The sequence below is a fragment of the Pteropus medius genome, unplaced genomic scaffold (assembly GCF_902729225.1).
Source record: "Pteropus medius unplaced genomic scaffold, Ma_sr-lr_union100, whole genome shotgun sequence".
NCBI classification, from domain to species: Eukaryota; Metazoa; Chordata; class Mammalia; order Chiroptera; family Pteropodidae; genus Pteropus; species Pteropus medius.
In genome coordinates this window covers 28,190,077-28,211,951 of record NW_024352787.1, presented here as the reverse complement: position 1 = coordinate 28,211,951, position 21,875 = coordinate 28,190,077, and the positions used below count along the sequence as shown (strand labels likewise).

Sequence of the window (21,875 nt, the reverse complement as noted above, 5' to 3'; positions counted from 1 at the left end):
CCAGGTGCGGAGTAATTCGAGGTGAACAAAAGAGATACGGCCCCAGCCCTCAGGGAGCTCACGACTATTTGAGCTACCTTAAATATATTGTCAGAAATATAGGAGAATTGACCAGACCCAAGTAACTGTCAAGACAAAGGCCCGGCGCAGGGGAAGGGGGCTGAGAGCCTTAAGCAGGGCTGCGGGCAGAGCCACGAAGCGCACTTGACTGGAGGTCGGCTAGGGCCGGACCCTCGGCCATGCAGTGGCACCCCTCACCCAGGGCCGTGGACCGGGATTTGCCCAGAAACAGAAAATGAAATCAACAGCTCTGATCAAAATAAGTCATCCGGCCTCGTTAATATTCGACAGCCTGCTTTCAGCTTGCGATTCCATCCCAGCCCCGCCCAGCGGGGAGACTGCGCTTGCGTCGCGGGCGCGCCGCTCTGTCGTCATACGTGCGCGCCGAGGAAGGAGAAAGTTGTTATGGCGAGCTCCGCTGCGTCTTCCTTGCGACCGCCAAGGCCCAAGAAAGAGCCACAAGCGCTCGTCATCCCCAAGAATGCGGCGGAGGAGCAGAAGCTCAAGCTGGAGCGGCTCATGAAGAACCCGGTGAGACAAGGCGCGGGCTCTACTGTCCTTCCTGAGTCCCTTCTGTTCCGGCGCCTCTACGAGCCCCCGGGCCCACCTCCTCCGCCTCCAAACTCAGAAACTGAGTACCCAAACCCCAGCGCCAGTCCTTAGGAAGAAGTAGGCTGTCCCAGAGTCAGCTTTCTTTTGCTCTTCACTTAGAGCCTAGCCAGGATGAGGGCGCTGTGGAGCGGCTTCCATTCTCTTAAGAGTTTTTCCAGTTTAACTTTTGTGAACAGAAGCGTTAGACTGGAAAGATAGGACCCGCGAATTAGCACACGGGTAATTTTCTTCTAAACTGCACTATTGTTAGAGAAGCACTGGGGCAAGTCACTCCCCCGTCCAGGCCTCGGTACCCTTGGTCATAAAAACTATTGAATATGAATTTGACAAGAAAGGGGTGATTCTCCTCGTGTAGTAGCGTTAAAGTTGGAGTTTCCAGCCATAAATGACGACTTAGGTTTCTGAGTTTTTCTCTTGAAAGTTAGGTGTAGCCTTGGCAAAGCCGTGGGCTGTGGTAGACCCCAAAGTATACAGGATGAAGTAAAGCTAAGACAGAGGAAAGAAGATAAAATTAGCTTTGAATCTAAAGAGCAAAGCAGCTTTACTTGTTTTACTTCACTAGTCTAGTTAAAATTCTTTGGTTATAAGATATAGGACTTTGTCACCAGATTTACACTTACAAACGCTTTCCTGTTTAAACGTTTCAGGACAAAGCAGTTCCAATTCCAGAAAAAATGAATGAATGGGCACCTCGACCTCCCCCAGAATTTGTCCGAGATGTAATGGGTAATGTCTTATGGGAAAGTGTGTGTGTATGTAACTATAATTTTTGAAGTGTAGATATAAAGACCCTGCAGTTAGTATATATTAATTAGATCTCTAATAGGAAAAAAAATGTTCGCTTGTCCAGTATTCTCTCAAAACGAAGAGCTTGTGGTTTGGCTTTAGAGAATTTTCTTCTGCGTTGTTTTTAATAATGCCTCATATTTTTTTCTAAATGGAAATAGTTTTATTATTTTGGGTTGTAAATTAACAGATATTAATTATAAAGAAAAATAAATAATACAGGTATGAAAATGTTTGGACCACCTGTAATTTCATCATTTCACTTGTAACATTGTGATATAGCATCCAAACCTCTTTATAGCCAAAACCAGTCATGCATAAGCAAAAATGTTCTTACAAAAATATAATTGTTCTACACATACTATTTGGTAATCAGCTTTTTTAACTTAACATATCATGGGCATCTTTTCAGCTCAGTAGAAATTTAGCATGTCAAATATGAAATCATCTTTTGAGAGGGAAAGGTCATAGGCTTTCTTCTAGGTTCCGGTCACTGAATAGAATTTTTAGTGACATCACATCCAACATTCATGCAACAAATATTTAATAGTGCCTACATTGTGCTAGGCACTATGCTAGATTCTGGGGTAATTCTGGGTAATAGGAAAGGCATGGTCCCTTCCATTACTTCAGTTTCTTTCTTTGGTCATTTCTAATTAAGGGTAGCCTCTGTTGATAACTGGAGTTCATCAAGAATTCTGAACTGTCCTGGCTATAGGTTCAAGTGCAGGGGCTGGAAGTGGAGAGTTCCATGTATATAGGCATCTGCGCCGCAGAGAGTACCAACGACAGGACTACATGGACGCCATGGCTGAGAAGGTCAGTGAGCAAGGAGGCTGGCTGAGCCCTTGGGTTCAGGCAACGTGCATTTACAACTTTTAGAAAAAAGCATATGAAGAAGAGTAGATACACCTCGTTGTTGCTTTTAAAGTTAGCACTGGAAACATATCAAGTAGAGTCCAGGTTACTCCTAGGTCAGCCTCAGCACAACAAGATAATCACACTAGGAGATGAATGAGGGTAGGGAGACTTCATGTCTGTAGAAGGGCATAGTCTCCCCTCCCCTCCAGGCCATTTGCCATGAAATGAATTTCTCACACCACTTATTTCTCTATTCTCTCTTTTTGGCCAAACGCCTATAATTCTAGTTATCTGTGTGTCTGTTTTGAATAGTTGTTTTCATGTGTTTTCTTTGAGTTTTCTAGCTTGAAGGCTGGCATTGTTATTAGTCAATAGTAATTGATTAAGAATCAAGCATTGCTTTAGAAATTACACTGTAAGGACTGTTAAGCTTTCTGTTACTTGACTAGAAGAGCCAGAAATCTCTCTCCTATTTAAAAATACTCATTTGGACATATCACTTGTTTTATTTTTTAAATTAAATTTTGGAATTATTTAATCCACACCAAAATCTTGTTGGATTTTTTATTTTATCCACACTAAAATCTTGTTAGATTTTTTACCAGCATTGAGTCAAACCTGTAACTTAACTTGAATAAGAATGGACGTTATACTGTTTAGTCAATCCTTCTTAGAAACTTACTTTTTTTTTATTTGTTTGAATCTTTTCATGTCTTTCAATGATGATTTATGGAGATTTTGCATGTATCTCACCACATTTGTTCAAAGATATTTTAAGTATTTTGATTGCAGTGGTACGAGGTGGTCCTCTTTTATTTTTTGCTATTAATGAGAAGCAGAAAAAAAATACTGACTTTTGTTTAGTGCTCCTATATTTGCCCACCTTGCTATTAATAAAAATCGATTATTATTTGGCTAGTTCTTCGGGCTTTTCCAAATCTGATTTCTCCTAACCCTGTGTATGAGAGAGTACCCTTGTTCTTAATCTTGCAGTGTGCACTAGAAAGGTCATTTTCCTCAGTCTGACCATAATTCCTATTGTTTCATGGACTACATTTGTAATTTTTGAGAGTCAGATACTTTAAAATGATATTTGTCTGCTTTTCATGAAAGAATTTATTGATTTTCCAATAATTTGATTTTAAAATATCAAACTCTGTAGAATTCTTCCTACGTAAAGGAAATAAAATACTTTTAAAAATTAAACATTCATAAATATAGAATAATACTTAGCAATAAAAAAGAAACAGACTAATGGTACATGCAACAACATGAACAATTCTTAAAAACATTGTGCTAAGTGAAAGAAGTCTTGCAAAAAGAGCCCATATTGTATAATTCCATTTATATGGAAACTATGTGGAGAAAAAAACCAGTCTATGTGGAAAAACAATCAGAACAGTGGTTGCCTCTGAGAGTTGAATAAGGGATTAACTGGGAAGTGGTATAAGAGAACTTCCTGGAATGATCAAATTGTACACTCAAGATTTGGGCATTTTGTTGAATGCAAGTATTACCTTAAATGAAAAAAAAAAAAAACCCGTAAACAAATGTTAAAATTTAGTTAATGATATGTATGCTTAAATCTTTAGAAGTAAAATGTCTTGACTGCAGCTTATTTTGAAATGCATCAAAAAATAAGATGGATTGATGGATAGAAAAATAGGTAGGTAGGTATGTGATAAAGCAAGTAACAAAATGTCAATTGTAGCATCTAAGTGGTGGATATATACACTATATTTCTTTCAACTTTTCTGTGTTTGAAATTTTTCAGTGTAAGACACTAGGGAAAATATTAAACCAAAGAAACAGACAAGATACAGAAGAAAATGTGTAAAAATAGTTTGGAATGGCCAAAATTGAGTTTAGAAAATAGCTTTATGATTTTGGGATGATCGTTGTGGTGGTTTTCATCTGGTTTTGCTTGTCCTACAGCCTTTCTTTGCCCCCGGATGTTACTGGTTCTTCTCCAGCTACTGCCATCCCCTGGTTAGAACATTCTTAATTCTAGTGGGAAGGTTTAGATAGTTTGTCACACAGCTATACCAGGTCACTGTGATGGGTTTGCCACTATCAGGAATAAACAAAACTCTGTATGTAGAAACTATTGGAAACACTATTTTTAAACTACTTTGGAGGGGAGGAAAGAAGTAGAGCAGGCTGTTGTCTCAAATACCATCAGTTAGTCTGAAGTTTTTACATATTGATTAAAGACCTAGAGAAAATACAGGAAATTTTTTACGAACCTTGAAACCATGCAGACAAAAAAGTTGTTATTTCATATTGTGAAAGATAGGCTCTGAGGTTAAAAGAAAAAAGAGAGACAAGAGAATCCTCACCTTTCACAGTGACCTCTGACAGCAAACCTGACTTGCGTCCTTGCAGCAGCCAGGGTCAGCAGCCAGTGAGGGCTCTGTTTAGTTCACTTGATAAATGCAGCTGCTTCAGTAGCACAGGGAAAGACATTTACAGCTCAGCTTCTGATCAAACCAAGTGCTTTTAGCTTTTTAAGTCATTTGCTTTCAGTTGTCCTCTAATTAAAGCTGATTTTCTTCTTGAAAGGAGACCTTTCTGTTTTATTTCATGATTTCTGCTCTCAGAGAGTTCCTTTGTCACTTGAAGCAAATCCACACAGACATGGCAGTACAGACCAGCAAAGGTGTTGCCACCTCTTCTCTGCTTGGCTCCTTTTTTGCCCATTGACCTTTATGGCTGTGATTAAAAGAAATAGAGATTACTCTTTTTATCAGTAGATGTCTTTGTAGTATATAAATGCTTCTCTGTAGGTTATCACATTTCATTATTCTTCCTAAAGACTCTGGGAGAGAGGAATTGTTATTTTGCCTATTTTAAAGATGAAACAGGTTTAGAAACTGAGAGCTGCTAGGAAGAATACAAGAAATGGGTGGGTAGGTCTGGGTGTGTACACTCACGTATACCTATATACACGTGTGTGTGTGTGTGTGTGTGTGTGTGTGCGCGCGCGCGCGCATGTGTGCATGTGTTTAGTAGCAGGCGATGGCAGTATGTGTTAAATTGCTTTAGAATCAGTCGTGATAAACTGTATTAAGTTTGGACTTGAAAATTTGACGGTTCCAGCCAGAAGCCATTCTATCTGATGAGTTCCTGTCACTGTAAACAAAAAACACACTCTTGTCTCCTCTCAGTACTCTACTACACTTCTGACATGTCTGATCACCAAATACATGAGGATTTTCCCACACCAAGAAATTTTGTGACACCAACTGAAGGTCCTACAGTTTAACCCAATTCTGCCACTATCTGAAATTAGCTTCAGATCCTGCTGATAAAGGGCTCAGTCCCACAAAACTGCGTCCTTTCCCCATTAAAAGTCCAGTCACCAGTCCAAATTGTCATCTGTACTTCTTACCAACTGGCTGTAAATCAGAGGTTTCCCACTACTTCTTCCTTGAGTTTTAATTTGCTTAGAGAAGCTCACAGAACTCAGGAAAACATCTTATTTACTAGATTTCCAGTCTGTTACAAAAGGATATAACTCAGAACAGCCAGATGGAAGAAAGGGTAAGGAGCTTCCATGCCCTCTCCCAGCACCTTCACATGTTCACTAACCTGGTGGCTTTCCAAAGCCCATCGTTTCAGGGTTTTGGAGGCTTCATTATGCGGGCATGGTTGATTAAATCATTGCTCTTTGGTGATTGGATCAGCCACCAGCCCCTTGCCTCCCTGGAAGTCAGGAGGTGGAGCTAAAAGTCCCCTGGCAATCAGCTTTCCCTTAGAGCTTTCTAAAAGCTACTCATTAACATAAGCTCTTATGGTTAAAAAGGGCTTGTTATGGATAACAAAAGACACTTATTGCACCTTTATCTCAAGCTCTAGGAACAAAATATAATAAAAGGTATCCCAGTGGCTCTAATATAGGAAATTTATGAGTTTTAGAAGCTATGTGCCAGAAACAGTAAGTGAAGACCAAATATATTTTTTTTATTATAAGTCACAGTATCACCCTAAGGCCCTGGCTAAACAGCTGATACTGCTGCCCCTGCCCTCCAGGAATACAATATGCTCCCTCTGGTACTTTCTCTTAACATTTTGTTGCGTGTGAGTGGTATCTTAATGAACTGGAAGACTTACTTTGCCTTCAGAGAGCCATATACTGATTCCTGCCCCAGAGACCAAGATGTGCCTGTAGCACCCCCAACTGGTGTGAATTCTACAGCTCTCAGACCCAGCCCAGAGTGTGTCTAAATGATGTGTGTTTTTTTGCAGCAAAAATTGGATGTAGAGTTTCAGAAGAGACTGGAAAGGAATAAAATTGCTGCAGAGGAGCAGACTGCAAAGCGTCGAAAAAAGCGGTAAGGGCTTTGTGGCATCCCATAACTAATGAGACTTAAGGGCAGGAAATGGGAAAGTAGATGGTTGGTGAATGAGTCCTTGTAGTCAAAAGTTCACCTGTTTAACCTGTTGAGGTCTTGGGTGCTACGACCCACTGTGGAGCAATCCAGTACCTAGCTTTTCTTCCAGTACCTGGTGAGAGATCAAGTCACTTATTGTGCTTTTCCCATAGCTCAATACAAATTCTCTAGAGCTCGGAAGTCAGCACTTTGTGGTGATCGCATGGATTTCTGTGTCTTCTTCACATCTGTGTTTTAAGATCTGGTCTTGATGTCGGACAGCTTGACAGGGTGGGAGTCCAAAGAGGGACCCTCACTCCAGAGCTCTAGTGATTAGGTTCTTGTTTTATGCCGTGAGAAAGAATTCAAGGACATGACAAACAGCAAACTGGAAAGTGCAAGTTTTTGTAAGGCAAAAGTACATACAAGTAAAGTGCAGGAAGCTCAGAGAGAGAGTCTGCCCTGGAATTACAGGCTTCTGTTTTCTTAGGGGTGGGGTTGTCCCAAGACTATCCATCTGTCTTGTTTGATTGGCTTGTTTCTCATACCACCTGGAGGAGAGAAGATGCCCAAGGCCATCTATCAGTCTCCTGGCCTTGGCTTGTTTCTCATGCTGGAGTCTCATGCTTGAAATCAAAACAGAGAGGGCTGAGTAAGGGACAAGGGGAGACATTCCAGAGCCACAGGGAGAGGACTGAGTAAGCGACTGAAGAAAAATTCCAGAACCACATCCTGGAGGGGAGGAATAACTTCCCTAAGCTAACTATCCTGCCTCAGTTTAATTAGGTACTGTAAGCAAATTTCTTGTTTAGCTTCTTCCTTAAATTAGGGTCTGTGACCTCCCTAAATGAATACACAGGAATATAGGCTGTATGTGTGTATGTTTTAATAAATGCTCTTTTGGCATAAAAAAAAAACCCAAACAAACCTGTAGAGAATTTTTATAAGAATTTATTTGAGCCAAACTGATGGCAGTTGCCAGGAAGCAAGATTCTAAATACTCCCCCAGAATGGCAGTTTGCAGCTTCTTTTATGCATTTGAAATTAAGGAGGGAAGTAAGGAACCTTGATTACATGAAGGTGGGAGAGAGCAAGGCAGCAGCTGGATTACAGGATAATTAAAATTTTGTGCTCTCTTGAGGGTGGTTACTTATGAAAAGAGGCATTTCAAAGGTGTGTTAACCTAGATGCACAGAAACAATAGACAGGGCTTGCTTAAGGCAAAAGTAAACCTTTAACTGAAGAAGTTATATGCCTGGGTGTGACTACCCACCATAATAAATTCCCAGTTAAGAATTTGCGATCAGACCACTCTATAAGGTTACTTTCCATAGAACCCTTTTCTCATTTATACTCCCAGCTTTTAGAGAGCTGAGCAGGATTCTAAAAATAGTTCCTAAAATCTTGGAATGAAAAAGCATCTCCAGTATTTCTGAGGTTGCTTTAATCACTTCAGGATTTTATTTTGATTCATAAAGTAGATTGATAATGATGTTGCAGTAGCAGAATTATAAGAAAATCTCTTTCATTTTATTATTGTAGTGTTTGTAATTACAAAGTCTTCAAAGATCTTATATGTAGATGTTTATTTTCTAAAGTATACAATAAGGTAGCTAAAGAATTAATATATTATATTTGTAGCCAGAAGTTAAAAGAGAAGAAATTACTGGCAAAGAAGATGAAACTTGAACAGAAGAAACAAAAAGAAGGTAAGTGGTACCCACTTTTCTTGGTTGTGATCTTTTTCAGTGCTGATCACAGAAACTGACCCTGTCAAGAATGAAATTTAGATTTTGGAGATGGTTGGCTGGCCAGTGAAGAGATGAGGGCTTCTTTCTATTAGTTAGACTCATTTACTTGCAGGTGTCAGAAAGCCAAACTGGAGTAGGCAAGAAAGAAAGATACTGGCTCACATTAAGTTCAGGACAGACCTTCCTTCAGGCATGGCCAGTAAAGGAGCTTAGTGTTGTTGTTGCCTTCACTGTCTTCCTCTGTTCCCTGGCTCCCTGTCCTCAGGCAGGCTTATGTCCTCCCTGTGGTTTTAAGGTTCCTGGGGCTGTACCCTGCCTCATTCTTGTGCAGTAGGAAAGACTGGGAGGATGTCCCTAGCAAAAGTGTCTGGTTGAGTCACTTGGCAAGTCAGTTAAAAATGCTTTTGGCTATAAGAAACAGAAAACTCAACTAGCAGTACTTAAACAAAGAGGAGTTCAGTCTTCTCACATAACAAGAAATCTGGTGGTAGGTGGCAGCCTGGTATGTTCAGCAGTTCAGTAGTGTCAGTTCTGTAGGGCCTTTATCCTGTGAGCATGATATGGTTGCTGCAGCTCCTGGTATCATACCTATGTTAAAGCAGGAAGAAGAGGGGAAAGAAGTGGTACTTGTCTGGTCTTTTGGTAACTGAAGAGTCAAACATCCCCCAGAAATTCCCAGCAGATGTTACCTTATGTCCCACTGGTCAATACTAGGTCACTTTGCCATCCTTTGCTGTCATGCTAGATGAATAGAAAACAGAATTGTCATGACCATCTTTAACCTATCGTGATTCATCTCTGGGAGCTGGGTGCATTGCCACCCTAGACAGAGTTGGGGTTTCGTTAACAAGAATAAGGGGTGAGTAATATGTCAGCATCCCCCAGTGCTGCCAGCCAGTCTTGGCCACCTCTGAACCTATCACAAGGCCAGAGGTACTAGCCACTCCCCTGGAAGCCCTCGGTCTGAGAATCAGGGAGAGAGGGGCCCCAGATAGGAAGGACCAAGGATACTAAGAGACCAAAAAATGGCAATTCTCCATTACATTACTGAATCCGTGGCTGTTCTCTGATTGATTAGGCATGATTCCTGGTTGGACAATTGTGATTTTTGGTTTTAAGAGAAAATCAGACTTTGACTGACATACTGAAACATGATTGGTCCCTTCCGGGACCAATTTCCTTATGAGTTGTAAACGTACTGTGCGAGACACTATATATGGCATGACTTTTTACTATTTCCCATCATTTCCTAGAAGAAATTACAGTGCCAAAATGTGATTGCTAGGACCTCATCCCTCAAATAAACTGCCTCATTACTTTCCCTGCCCTACCCTCCATATGCACACTCACACAAAAGAACATGGAACTACTTGGTCCAATGGCTGGAGGCTTAGAGTTAGTCTCATGTTTTGCTGAAGGAGATACTGTAACTTAGACCAAATATACCATTGTATTGGGAAATAGAAAGATCTCCTTCCCTCTAGGTAATTTGACCCTCCTTCCCCAGACTGTTGCTTGTTGTCATTGTCGCTATTTATGTGTTTAGTGACTCTTCTGAACTAATTCTGTAAAGCCTGTATTTGTTGTTTGTGACCACCAAAGTCTCTGCTTGGTTAGCTTAGTGGCCACTTGATGAATAGAGATTTCCTTTAATGCCAGTAAGTCTTCCAGTCTTTGCCAAGGGAGTTAGTTCTCTATGTGTCTTAGAGCACAGTTTCAACATTCTGTCAGGCAGTTTACAATTTTGCATTAGCCTTCATTTCCTTCTTGCACAGAACCTCAAGGTCAGCCGTAGGTAAGATTTAGGGCCATCACTGGTCTGTCTTAGACATGTGCACAGCTCTGCTTCTAGATTCCCACCTTTTCCTCTTAAGCTTTTGGTCAGTTTCATGAACGGCTTCTGTGATATTAAACAGTTGCCACTGATTGGTTTTGAGAAGCACTCTGGGGAAAAGACTTTGCACTGAGTTGGTTTGAATAAAGATAGGCCTTGTGAGTGGAAGTTTCTAAAGAGCTGCCAGACAGGTCAAATAAAGACACAGCTCTGTGTATGAAACTTCTGAGGAGCTCCCAACACAGTTTACCTCCTCTAGTGGCTGCTAGGCTGCTAGTTTTCACAGCTATGTGATTATGAGGTTGTTGGTTTTGGAGGCTAGCTCAGATCTAGGGGGAGAAGGTAGGGAATAGAGTAAGTTAAAACACGACAAAGCTTGCTGTTCTTACCAAGATTCAGCCATTTTTCTTGAACAATCCAGGGAACATTTCCAGAGTTCTGGAAAAGTTGATTTTAATTATTTCAGTGTTCTTGATTCTTTTATTAAGGAGCAGATTTTTAGAGGTCTTTACTCTCCTATTCTGAAAGTGCTTCCAGCCCTTTTAATCTACCTATATTTGAAATATGTTTTCTGTTCACATCAAATATTTAGGTCGTGGTTTTTATCCGTTCTGAAAACCTCTGTTTTTACTGACATGTTTGGAGTTTAGGACTACCATTTTATTTGGGTTTTGGTTCTGTTTTTGTTTCTGTTTCCCCTTTCTTACCTTCTTTTGGATTATTTGAGCATTTTTATTCCATTTTAATTTATCTATTTTGTTTTTAAGTATAGTTGACCCTTCAACAACATGGAGGTTAGGGGCACTGACACTGCCCGCTTCCGCAGTCAAAAATCTGAGTATATATAACTTAAGTTAGCCCTCCACATGTGTGGATTCCCAACCGTGCATCAAAAATACTGTTTCTGATCCACAGTTAATTGAATCCGCAGATGTGGAAACCCAGGGATACTTACTGAAAAAAAAAAAATCCATATATAAGTGGACCTGTGCAGTTCAAACCCGTGTTGTTCAAAGGTCAACTATATATCCCTTTCTGTAGCTTTTTAATTGTTCCTCTAGAGATTACTATGTACACACATACTTTCATAGTCTAGTTAGAATCATTTCACTTGGAATATAGAAACTTGTCACCACGTAGCTTCCTTTACCCTTCCCATTGTAGTTGCCTTCTGTATTGCATCTACATACATTGAAAGCCCTATCATATAATGCTGTTATTTTTGTTTTCAATCATCAAATATGTTTTAAAGATCTCAAGAGGATAATAGTCTGGAATGGTTACTGTTTCTGTTGCTCTTCCATTGTTCCTAATGTTCCAGGCTTCCCTCTGATATCCTTTAGTCATTCAGTTAGAACAGGTCTGCTGGCTATGAATTTTCTTAGCTTTTCTTCATATGAAGCTATCTTTATTTCATCTTTGTTCCTAAAGGATATTCTCACTAGATGCAGAATTCTGAGTTGGCATTTTATTTTTTTCCTGTAAGCACTTTAGAAATTCTGTTCACTTCCTCTGGCCTCCATGGTTTCTGATGAAAAATCTGTAGTCGTTCAAGTTGTTCTATCATTGTTTTTCTCTGGCTGCTTTCAAAATTTCTCTTTAGATGTCAGCAATTTGATTATAATATGTCTGCACGTGGATTTCCTTGGGTTATCCTGTTTGGAGTTCACTGAGCTACTAGAATCTGTAGGCATATGTCTTTTGTCAAATTTGAGAGGGCTTTTTGTTGCTTTTTGTTTTTTGTTTTTTCATTTTTTTGTTTCTTGTTTGTATTGGCTAATTTCTTTTGATCTGACTTCAAGCTGTCTTTCTTATGTCATCTCCATTCTGCTTTTGATCCTATCCAATGAATTTTTTATCTCAATTATTGTGTTTTTCAGGAAAGTTCTAAAATCTCTATTTGATTCTTTATGTTTATTTATTTTTCTAACACCTACAGCACCTGGTATTCCAAGGTGGTCTCCCATCCAAGTACTAACCAGGCCCAACTCTGCTTAGCTTCCGAGATCAAATGAGATTGAGCACGTTCAGGGTGGCATGGCTGTAGACTCCATTTGATTCTTTATACTTTCTGTTTCTTTGCTGCAGTTTTCTATCCACTTGTTTCAAGAGTGTTCACTCTTACTCCCTGGAAAATTTTTAAATAGCTGCTTTAAAGTATTTGGTAATTCCAACATCTGGGTCATCTCAGCATTGGTGTTTGTTGATTGTCTTTTCCCATGCAAGTTGAGATTTTCCTGATTCTTCATAGACATTTTGAATATTACATCATGAAGCTCCAGTCTTGTTGATATTTGTTTTAGCAGGCAGTCAACTTGATTGTGTTCAGAACACAGGTTCTGACCAACCTTCTGTGAGTTATGGCTCCAATGTCAGTTCAGTTTTCAAAGCTTTTGCCTTGCTTTCCAGAAGTGTCTTGCCTGTGCCAACCAGTGGCCAGTCAGGGTTTAGTTCTATGAGTTTGGTTCTCAGAAAGTTTAGTATGATGATTAGGGCCAGATCCATGCATGTACTGTCAGGGCGAGCCCAGGAATTTATAAACAACTCTGTGGTGTCTCTTCTAATCTCTTTCCATTCCCTGATCTCCCCTATAGTTTCTGGTCTTCCCTTTTCAGACCTCCAGCCAGAAAGCTGGGACTTCAGTTACTCACTCTGCCACATACTGATGCAACTGCACCTGCATCCAGGGCCGAGCAGTGGGAGGACAGAGAAGAAAAGCAACAAGGGCTTGCCTAACCATCTTAAAACTGTAGCCCTTTTGATCAGAGAGAAAGTTTTTGTGCCTGTAAGCTCCTTTTGCTACTGTAGTCGCTGTTGCCACCGTGACCCCAGTAGGATTGCCTGAGAGCTTGGGTTTGAGAAAATGGAAAAAAAGAGAAGAAATACAAGAACTTCCCTCACTGTGAGCATTAGGAGTCCTCTTTCAGGACCAAAGGGTTTCTCTTGGAGCTCTGCCTTTCTGTGCCCAGTCTCCACTTCTGGGTATTGGATCACCCTGAATCCATTGGGGATAGTGGAGGGAAAAAACCAGGAAACTCAATACTGTTCCTGTGGCACTTTGTATTCTGATCTTTTTCCCCAGTCTGCTTACTTTTCAGAATCCTGCATTCTATTCAGGTTCTATAGTTGTGTTCAGGAGGGAGACGGGGTTGAATGTGCTTCCTCTATCTTTCCTCGAATGCTCTGTTTCAGCTGCATTCAGCAGCCTGATCTGAGGTGGAGCTGAGGCAGTGATGCTAGTGCTGAGGAGCGGCTGCAAATAGAGATGAAGCTTTGCTCACTTACCTGCCACTCACCTCCTGCTGTTTCTAAGAGGCCACAGAATGGTACCGGTCCACAGCCCAGGGGTTGGGGACCCCTGCTCTATTTGCTCTTCTGAATTCCAAACACAGGACTTTGCATTTAACTCTTTTTGCATTTTTAACTTGGTGTTAGTGGCTCTGTGGATTCAGATTTCCAAAATCTTTTTGAATTCTGTAATTCAGCGTATTACCATGCCTTTCTGGTATTGTCACGGACAGGTTTGGTAAACTTATGTCCTTCATCATTGGTAAAAATGTTGAGCCATACTGAGCCGGGGCCAGATCCTTCAATTATCTACTAGAGAGCTCCATCTAGGCTGACACAGACCTCTTCACATGTTCACTAAAACTCTTTAAGTGGAGTTATTCTCCAGTTAAGAGTCAGCCAGACTCACTCTTGTTTGATCTTGCCCACAGAGGTGTCATATAAAACTAAGAGGTAATTTGAGGTCATAGATTAAGTATAGTAGATATAAGTTCTAGGCTTAGCTCTCACTCTGGCTCACCTTGACCTCAAGCATCTGGCTTCTCGTATTTGAGCAGATTTTTTTTTGTTTTTTTAGCTTATAAAATGATAAGCTTTTTCTGGATCTAAAATAAAATTCTATAATTTGATAACTCTGCTAAATCCCTAGCTGTAATTAAGATATACCATATTTGCAGGGGTGGGGGAGGGACCCTCACCAGTAAATCTAGGAATCCTTTCAGAATAAGAATCTGAGGTTAGTTTGCTCTGAGTTTGTACTTAATGAACCTGTATTGGGTCTTTGGAACCATATATAACTTTTTAGTAATTGGTTCTAGAATTGAAAGTGACAAGTGACAGCATCACAGAACTGACATTTCTTAAATCTTCCTCTTGTAACCACTTTGAGACATTAGGTGCATATGATCATTCAGTTTTCAATCACCTTCCCTTAATTTGCCTAAGGCTATAAAGAATATTGAGATCATGCAACAGGTTTTAGTATTTGCAAGTAGATTTCATCCAGATCCTTCAACTTGTTTAAAACACCCATGTGCCCTCTCACTGCATCTCCCCTTGTTCTGAGCTTCATTCTATCAAAAAAAATATATGTCTGTGGTCATGTCACATCATGGAGTCACACTATAGTAGTGCAGTGTTTTTTTTCAAACTGAGGGTTGTGATCTTATACTCATTGGGTCATGAAATCATTTTAGAGGTTGCAGTCACTGTTTTTTTCAAATATGAGTAAAGTAGACTAGAAGATAGTGCATCAGACTGAATAAATATTTTGTGAAATTTTCTCATAGTTTCTATGTGGGCTGCTGGGCTACGGGCTTCAGTCAAACGAATTTGAAAATGATTGTTCAGTGCATGGGCCCTGCTCTTACACGTAATTATGAAGTTAGTGCTTGTGTGTATTAAAAAATGATTAGTAATTATACATGGTTGTATATCCTCCTTACCGAATGAGCAAAGTAAAGAATGATATAGGGATAATTGTCATAAAAATGGTTTGTGTGCCTTTTACCTCACCTCAGTTTCCTTTCTTATTTTTCATTTTGCGAAAGAAAATAGATTTTCTAGTTGTCTACTTGAAATGAATGAAAATCTAATGTGATATTCCTTTGTGCCTCAAGGTGGCTTCTGTGCACTGCTGGGTTCTTGATGGACTTGGAGATATCACCCAAGCTTTTTGGCCCTTCTAAAAAGCACTAAGGATATAAACTATATAAATGTCTAACCAATGTACTGTATACTTGTACTGAAACTAATAAAAAAATAAAATAAAATAGTAAAAAAAAAAAAAAGCACTAAGGAGCAGCTGGCTAGGAGTTCCATTCTGTTTGTAGGAGAGGAAATATCCCCGCTTGCTGCCCATGCTTGTCCAGTATTCAGAGAAGAAGCCATGCAGTGTGGGACTTGTGTCTGAATGACACCATGGAATGGCATTAAGCCAGTTTGGATTATTATGAAGCTTTGAACTTCCAAAATGATGTATTCTGACACCATTGTTACTTATCCTAACATAGGCTTGCCTACCAAAGAAAGACAGGGTGACCTTAAGACGATTTGTTACTAGGTACATTGAGAGCAGTTTCTCAACCTCAGCACTACTGAATTTTGGGCCAAGTAATTCTTTCCTGTGAGGGGCTATATCCTGTTTACCAGCATCCTGCCCTCTGGATGCTGGATACCAGCAGCACCCATCCTCCCCTCAGTCACTGACATACAAAAATGTCTTCAGACATCGCCAGATGTTCCCTAGTGGAGAAGGGAGACAAAATTGCCCCCAATTAAAACTTAATCTCAACTGATTATCTGGTGTTCAGAAGGCACTCAGTATGTTTTGGATTGGACTGTTTATTTCAATGCCAAAATTCTCATATATGTTAGAAAACTATCCATATCTTTCGTATCTTGAGAATAAAGGAAATAATGATTATTTTAGAAATTTTTGGAACATGCAGAAAATTAAGTCAAAAATAAAATTATAATCTTTGCTAAAAATAATCACTTTAACATTTTAATGACTTATTTCAAGTTTTAAATATACCTTATATAAACCTATTTATATAAATGCCACATTTATAGTTGTCCTAATTTTATCACATAGTATTGTATCACAAATATTTTCTCATGCCCTTGCAATTCCATAGTACAAGGAGAGATTTCCTAGTCTGGTCATTCATCTGGTTATAAAAGTTAATATCATTTTCAACTTCACTCAGTGGCATTTTACCTAGTATTCCTATAATCTGTGAATGAAATCTCAGATCCTTGGATTTTAAAATGTTATATATATAAACAGTAGTATATAAGAGCAGTGGGGAAAACTCAAATATTCAAATAGATCACCTTTCTATCCATTTTCCTTTAGTCTTTCTCCATATGCACATGTCATTTGTATGTAGTTATAATCTTACTGTATGAACAGTTTTCCATATTGTTTATTTAACATTATAAACATTTCCAGTCCTTTATAATTTTTCCAGTGACTAATAATATTCAGCAGTTGATGTGCTGTGATATACTTAACCCTTTCCTTTTCATTATATATTAGATTGGTTCCAGTTTTTGTCTCCTTTAGAAGACACTTTAGTGAATATTATGTACCTGTCTCCTTTCTTCTTTCTGAGTGTTTACTTAAGATAAATTTATAGCAGTGGGAATGATTAGATCACAGAGTATAAAAAAATTTCATGGTTCTTGAAATCTATTGCCAGTTTCTTCCCAAAGAAGTAGTACCAATTTTTATTGCTATCAATAAAATACAAATGATGTACACTTTTACCATATCCTTGTCAGAACTGACTTCTAAAACTCATTTCTCCACATGGATAAGAATATGACTTCAGAGGAAGTTAAGGTCTTAGTAAAAACTAAGGCTTTAGTAAAAACCTTACAAAATTATAGATCCAGATATGGCAGGACCACAGTAGCAGCTTCTACTCTCTTTGCATTCCCACCACCCATGTATAGCCTCCAAAGCTCTTTTTAAAACATAGGCTGGATTGGAACGTACATTTATTATGTACGTTCCCCCAGTTCTACATGTTTTACAGATATTAAGTAACATAATCACAGCCCTGTGAAAGGCAGTTGTGTTATCCCCATTTTACAATTGAGGGACCTTAGGTACCAAGCAGTGACAGCACCCATAGAGCTAAAGGGAGTGAGTAATAGGGCGGGATTTGCTCACCACTGGCTATGGGCTTACGTACGGGATGATTCTGCTTAAAACCTAGTCAGCAGCCCCTGCATACCTGGTGCTCCCTGTCTGGCCCTTTCTGGTCTCCTCTCTGCCAGTTTGGTCTAGCCACTCCCTGTCACTCTTCAGTCTTGCTGTGCATGTCCAGGCCTCTGTGCTCTTTTCTTTTTCATGCTACCTGAACCCCCATCTGATAGAGAACATCTGCTCATCCTGTACCTTCCTCTTCGAATGTTTTCTCTTTGTAAAGCCTTTCCTAACCTCCCTCCCCACCCCAACCTAGCTGATCTAGCTTTTTCATCCACCTTGCTCCCAGAGGGTTTGGTTACAGAATCTGCTAAATCTCATAACATGCTTATCTCTTCAGCTGTAATCTCAGTTCCATCTTAGTTCCATGAGGGTAGGACAGTGTCTTTTTTTTTAATAAAAACTTTTAGAATGATTTTAGATTTACAGAAAAATTGCAAAGATGGTATAGAACAAAGAATTCCATATACCCTCTTTCCCCTATTAACATCTAAAGTTAATATGGTTCATTTGTCACAATAATAAACTAATATTGATACATGTATTAGCTAAAGTCCATACTTTTTTTCACAGTTCTTTAGTCTTTACCTAATGCTTTTGTCTTGTTCCGGAATCCCATACAGGATATCACATTACGTTTAATCATCATGTCCCCTTACGCTCTTGTTATCTGTGACAGTTTTCAGACTTTGCTTGTTTTTGATGACCTTGAGAGTTTTGAGGGTAGGGTGTTCTATAGAATGTCCAACTGAGATTTATCAGATGTTTTTCTCATGATTAGGCTGGAGTTATTTATTTTTGAGAGGAAGATTACAGAAATAAAATACCATTCTTATCAAATCAAGGCTGTATACTTCAAGATAACTTGTCACTATAGTTGTTGACCTTGATCACTTTCCTAAGACTGTGCTCATCAGGATTCTGTACTGTAAATTTACTCTCTCATGCCCCTGCCCCCTCTGCCCCAGCTCACACTTGTACTCTTTGGAAAGAAGTCACTATGTGCAGCCACATTTAAGGAGTAGGGAGTTATGCAGGCCCTCCATGAGGGTGGAGTAACTACATAAATTATTTTAAATTCTTCTGCACAAGAGATTTATTTCTTCTCCCCTCTTTATTTTTTTATATGAGTATGGACTTACGGATATTTATACTTTAGGTTTAATCCAGTCCTACTGTATTTTGTTGCTCAAATTGTTCCAGCTTGATCATTGAGAATGCTTTCTTTGGCTCCTGTATCCCTTTTACATACTCCCATCATTGTGGGGTGTGTGTGTGTTGTGTTGTTTGGGGGGGTTGTTTATTTGGGTTTTTTATATTAGTTTATTAGTTTGTTTTTAGCACTTCCTTACTATAAGATATTGTAGATTTATTTTGTATGTGTCAAACTTAATGCAGAGGCATAATGTGTCAAATAGTCTGGGTTTGAATCCTCAGTCCTCGTCTTACCAGCAAATTACTTAACCTCTCTGAGCTTTATTCCTCATCTGTAAAATGGATATGTGGTAGTAGTACTTATAGACTAAGTTAGAGTTAAACAATACAGTAAAGACTTAGAACAGTGCCTGGCACATACTAAGTGTAACAGTTATTAGCTATTAAAATATGCTCACCATCTGTACTTTTGAAACTTCTCATTCTTTTTGGCATGAGGTTGAGAAGAAGGAAGAATATCCTAAATTTATTAAATTAAGTCTTAGAGGTGATTTCAACCCATTGGCATAGTGTTCTTTAGTGTCCCATTCTAGAGCGTGAAGGCGATTTTTCTCTATACTGTGCCTTGAGCACCCCAAGGCCTCCTGCCTTGAAGCTATTTGTCTGACCCTGTGATGACAGCAGGAGCAGCGCTCTGGGTGCCTTTGGGCTCTGGGGGTGCTGGAGTTCCTGCACATCTGTGGGGAGGAGGCCCTTTGAAGGGCCCGGGTGAGCCCACTTGGCCTGCAAGTGGCCTTCTGGGGTCGACTGTGAGCTGGAGGACTGGTGCTGCCTCTGTGGGCTCTGGCTCTACCTCATTCTAGCTCTCACTCACTGCCCTACTCCCAAGAAGAGGGAAGAGGAAGAGTTGGGAACAAGTTGTCTCTCTGCTCTGCTTTTGACCAACTCAGAGGCACCTTGGGTTCTGGGCAGTCATGCCAGGGAAAACACTGGAATTCAGAGCTGCACGTGGAGTGACGGGAGAAGGTTTCTAGGTCTGTGGGAAGAGCTAGGAAGTTGGCATATTTGTTGTAGGCAGAGCTCTCTGCTGCACAGTTTTTAAAAATCCTTTTGCAGACTGCGGTGTGAGAGCTCAATACATCAGCAGCATTGTTGTCAGTGTCAAATGTTAAAAAGCTGCCTGGGGACGTTGCCCTGCCAGGGTGGTGGTGAAGACCATATTAAAACAGTGGCTTGATTTATGGGGTGTCAGGCTCTCGTGCGTGCTGCTGGACCTTTTCATAAGGATGAGATCCACCCACCACAATGGTAGATCAGTTCTGTGACATATCCTTTATACCTGAGGAGTGGCATTGGGGACCAATGCATGTGAGGACCTCCTCTGGCTCCTCACTATCTATCCAGGAACAACCAGTTTCTAACGTTTCCTCAGTGTTCCACCTTTTCTAAAGCACCCGTTGATTCTCTGAGTGAACTCATTCATCTCTAATCTGAATGGTGTGTGCTTACAGGATCCAGTCAGTCCCAGGAGCAGCCATCCAGTAGCTCTGAGGAGACATCCGGAACGGAGGAGGAGGAGGAGGAGGAGCCCAGCTTCATCATGGGGCGATGACGGGGTCGGCCCCAGGGCCTCAGAAAACCCTCAACGTAACCCAAGGGGAAAGGGGGCTGTTTCAATTCGCTTTCTTTCTCAAGGCTTCACTGGATAGAAGCAAGTGGGAAGCCATCCTAACTGCTCAGAGCCCTGCCTATCATCAGGACTTGGAGCCTGTGAGACAGAGAGGACCATCTCCTGGACACTGGAGGGCACTGCCAAGCAGAGTTCATTAATATTCCTGCTAAAATGGGGGAGATGTATAAACTTCTAGTCCTGGTGCCTGTTCTCACACAATTGGACTGTGATGAGTTTTGGGCTGGTTTCTATGAAAGGAATATTTAGTAAAAAACAGAAAAACTTTAGGTTTTGTTTGGACTTGTACAATGTTGAAGCTATAGGGAAGGCTGTGAAATGAGGCAGTCGGGATGGGGCCTGTTACACGGGTCTGTTCTAGACTCATTGAGGGAAGTGGCTTTGGTTCTGGGACTGCCTCGCATTGCAGGGCTCCTGACCTCCATTTCCTTCAGCTGGTAGTGTGGACTGCACCTTAACACATGCGCCTGCCCAGCAGCTTCCAGTACACAGGTGTGTTTCAGGAAGTCTTGGGCATGTGCAAAGGGAGATGTGGGACATAACTAGAATCCAGCCTGGATTCTCTACCTGCTTCTTTTTCTAGTCTCTAATTATTTTCCCCAAAGCTCATACAAATAGCTGGGCTGAGCGGGCATAGGGAATCCTAACTGAACTGGGAGGGTGGGGTACCCATTCCCCAAAAGCTGCGTTTTCATCCTGGGGTCAAAAGGGATCTAAACAGAAAATAGGAGGTTTCCCTCTAGACAACAAGAGGGAAAGAGAAAGTTTCTAATTAGAGCCTTTGCTCACTTTTTGGATTATTTATCTCCAATTCCAAGTTTCTAGGGATATTTTGTGCTTTTTAAGGAATTTGGTAGAATTAAGGAAATTGGTTTTGAGTGAAGGAAAACCAAGAAATATTTTACTATTCTTTCACTTTTCTAGTATTGATTTCCTTGGCCCTTCCCCAAGCCAGGCAACATCTGTGGTAACATCTGTCCTTTCCACAGTTCACATCACAGGAATTTTTCTTTCCCAGGAAGCTGAAATGGAAAGTTAGCCCTAATAAACGAGCACACACCCTGGCTGTACATTTTGAAACCTGTGTTTCTCTTCGGTCAGGGACTGGTTGGTCAGTTTGTGTTTTGGTTTTTGTTCCTCTGTCTTTGACAGAGGTCAAAGGTTGGTTTCCTTATCTCGCCCACCCCATGTGTGTCACAACTCTTGCTTTGAGTCTTCATCTTGGATCTCATGGTATTATCTTGCACTGAAAACTGGAGGATGCCAGAGTTCCAAGCCCAAAGACTTGGATTTGAGCCCTGATTCTGCCTCTGATGAGACAGGAAACTTTGGGCAAGTCACTTCCTGCCTCTGCCCGATGCACCTGACCAAGAGCTTAGTTGGGCAATTGTGGGTGGGTGAAGACTAAACAAATAGGATACCAGGCAGGGTGTTTATGTTTTATACCTTTACTGCATTTTAGAAGATGATATTTAGGTAGGAAACGTCCTGTAGCAGTTTCTGACAGTTTTTAAGGTGTCATCAGTACCTTGGTTGAATAACTCAGTCTTCTTCAGGGTATTGTTTGAGAAAGGGGAACAATTAGATGTCATCAGTGAGAAGGGAGCGGGTGATACTGAGAGGACCGCCCCCCCTCAAAAAAGCCATGGCAAGGAGAGAATCATTACGTAATGACCTTATCGATTAGCTCATGGGTGGGAAGAAATCTAAATTGAAAAGGTATATATAACTTGGTTGTCTCAGGAAA

The 21,875-nt window shown here is 40.4% G+C and overlaps 1 protein-coding gene and 1 pseudogene across 1 annotated transcript; one reads left to right on the top strand and one right to left on the bottom strand.

Moving 5' to 3' along the window:
• Positions 1-427: 427 nt before the first annotated feature.
• PRKRIP1 (PRKR interacting protein 1) lies at positions 428-21,208 on the top strand. The gene is made up of 6 exons (XM_039849196.1): positions 428-591; positions 1,320-1,398; positions 2,177-2,277; positions 6,568-6,653; positions 8,334-8,401; positions 19,950-21,208. The coding sequence occupies exons 1-6, from the start codon at positions 466-468 to the stop codon at positions 20,048-20,050; spliced, it is 561 nt and encodes a 186-aa protein (XP_039705130.1). The 5' UTR covers positions 428-465; the 3' UTR covers positions 20,051-21,208.
• Positions 12,208-12,326, bottom strand: LOC120592057 (uncharacterized; annotated as a pseudogene).
• Positions 21,209-21,875: the final 667 nt, after the last annotated feature.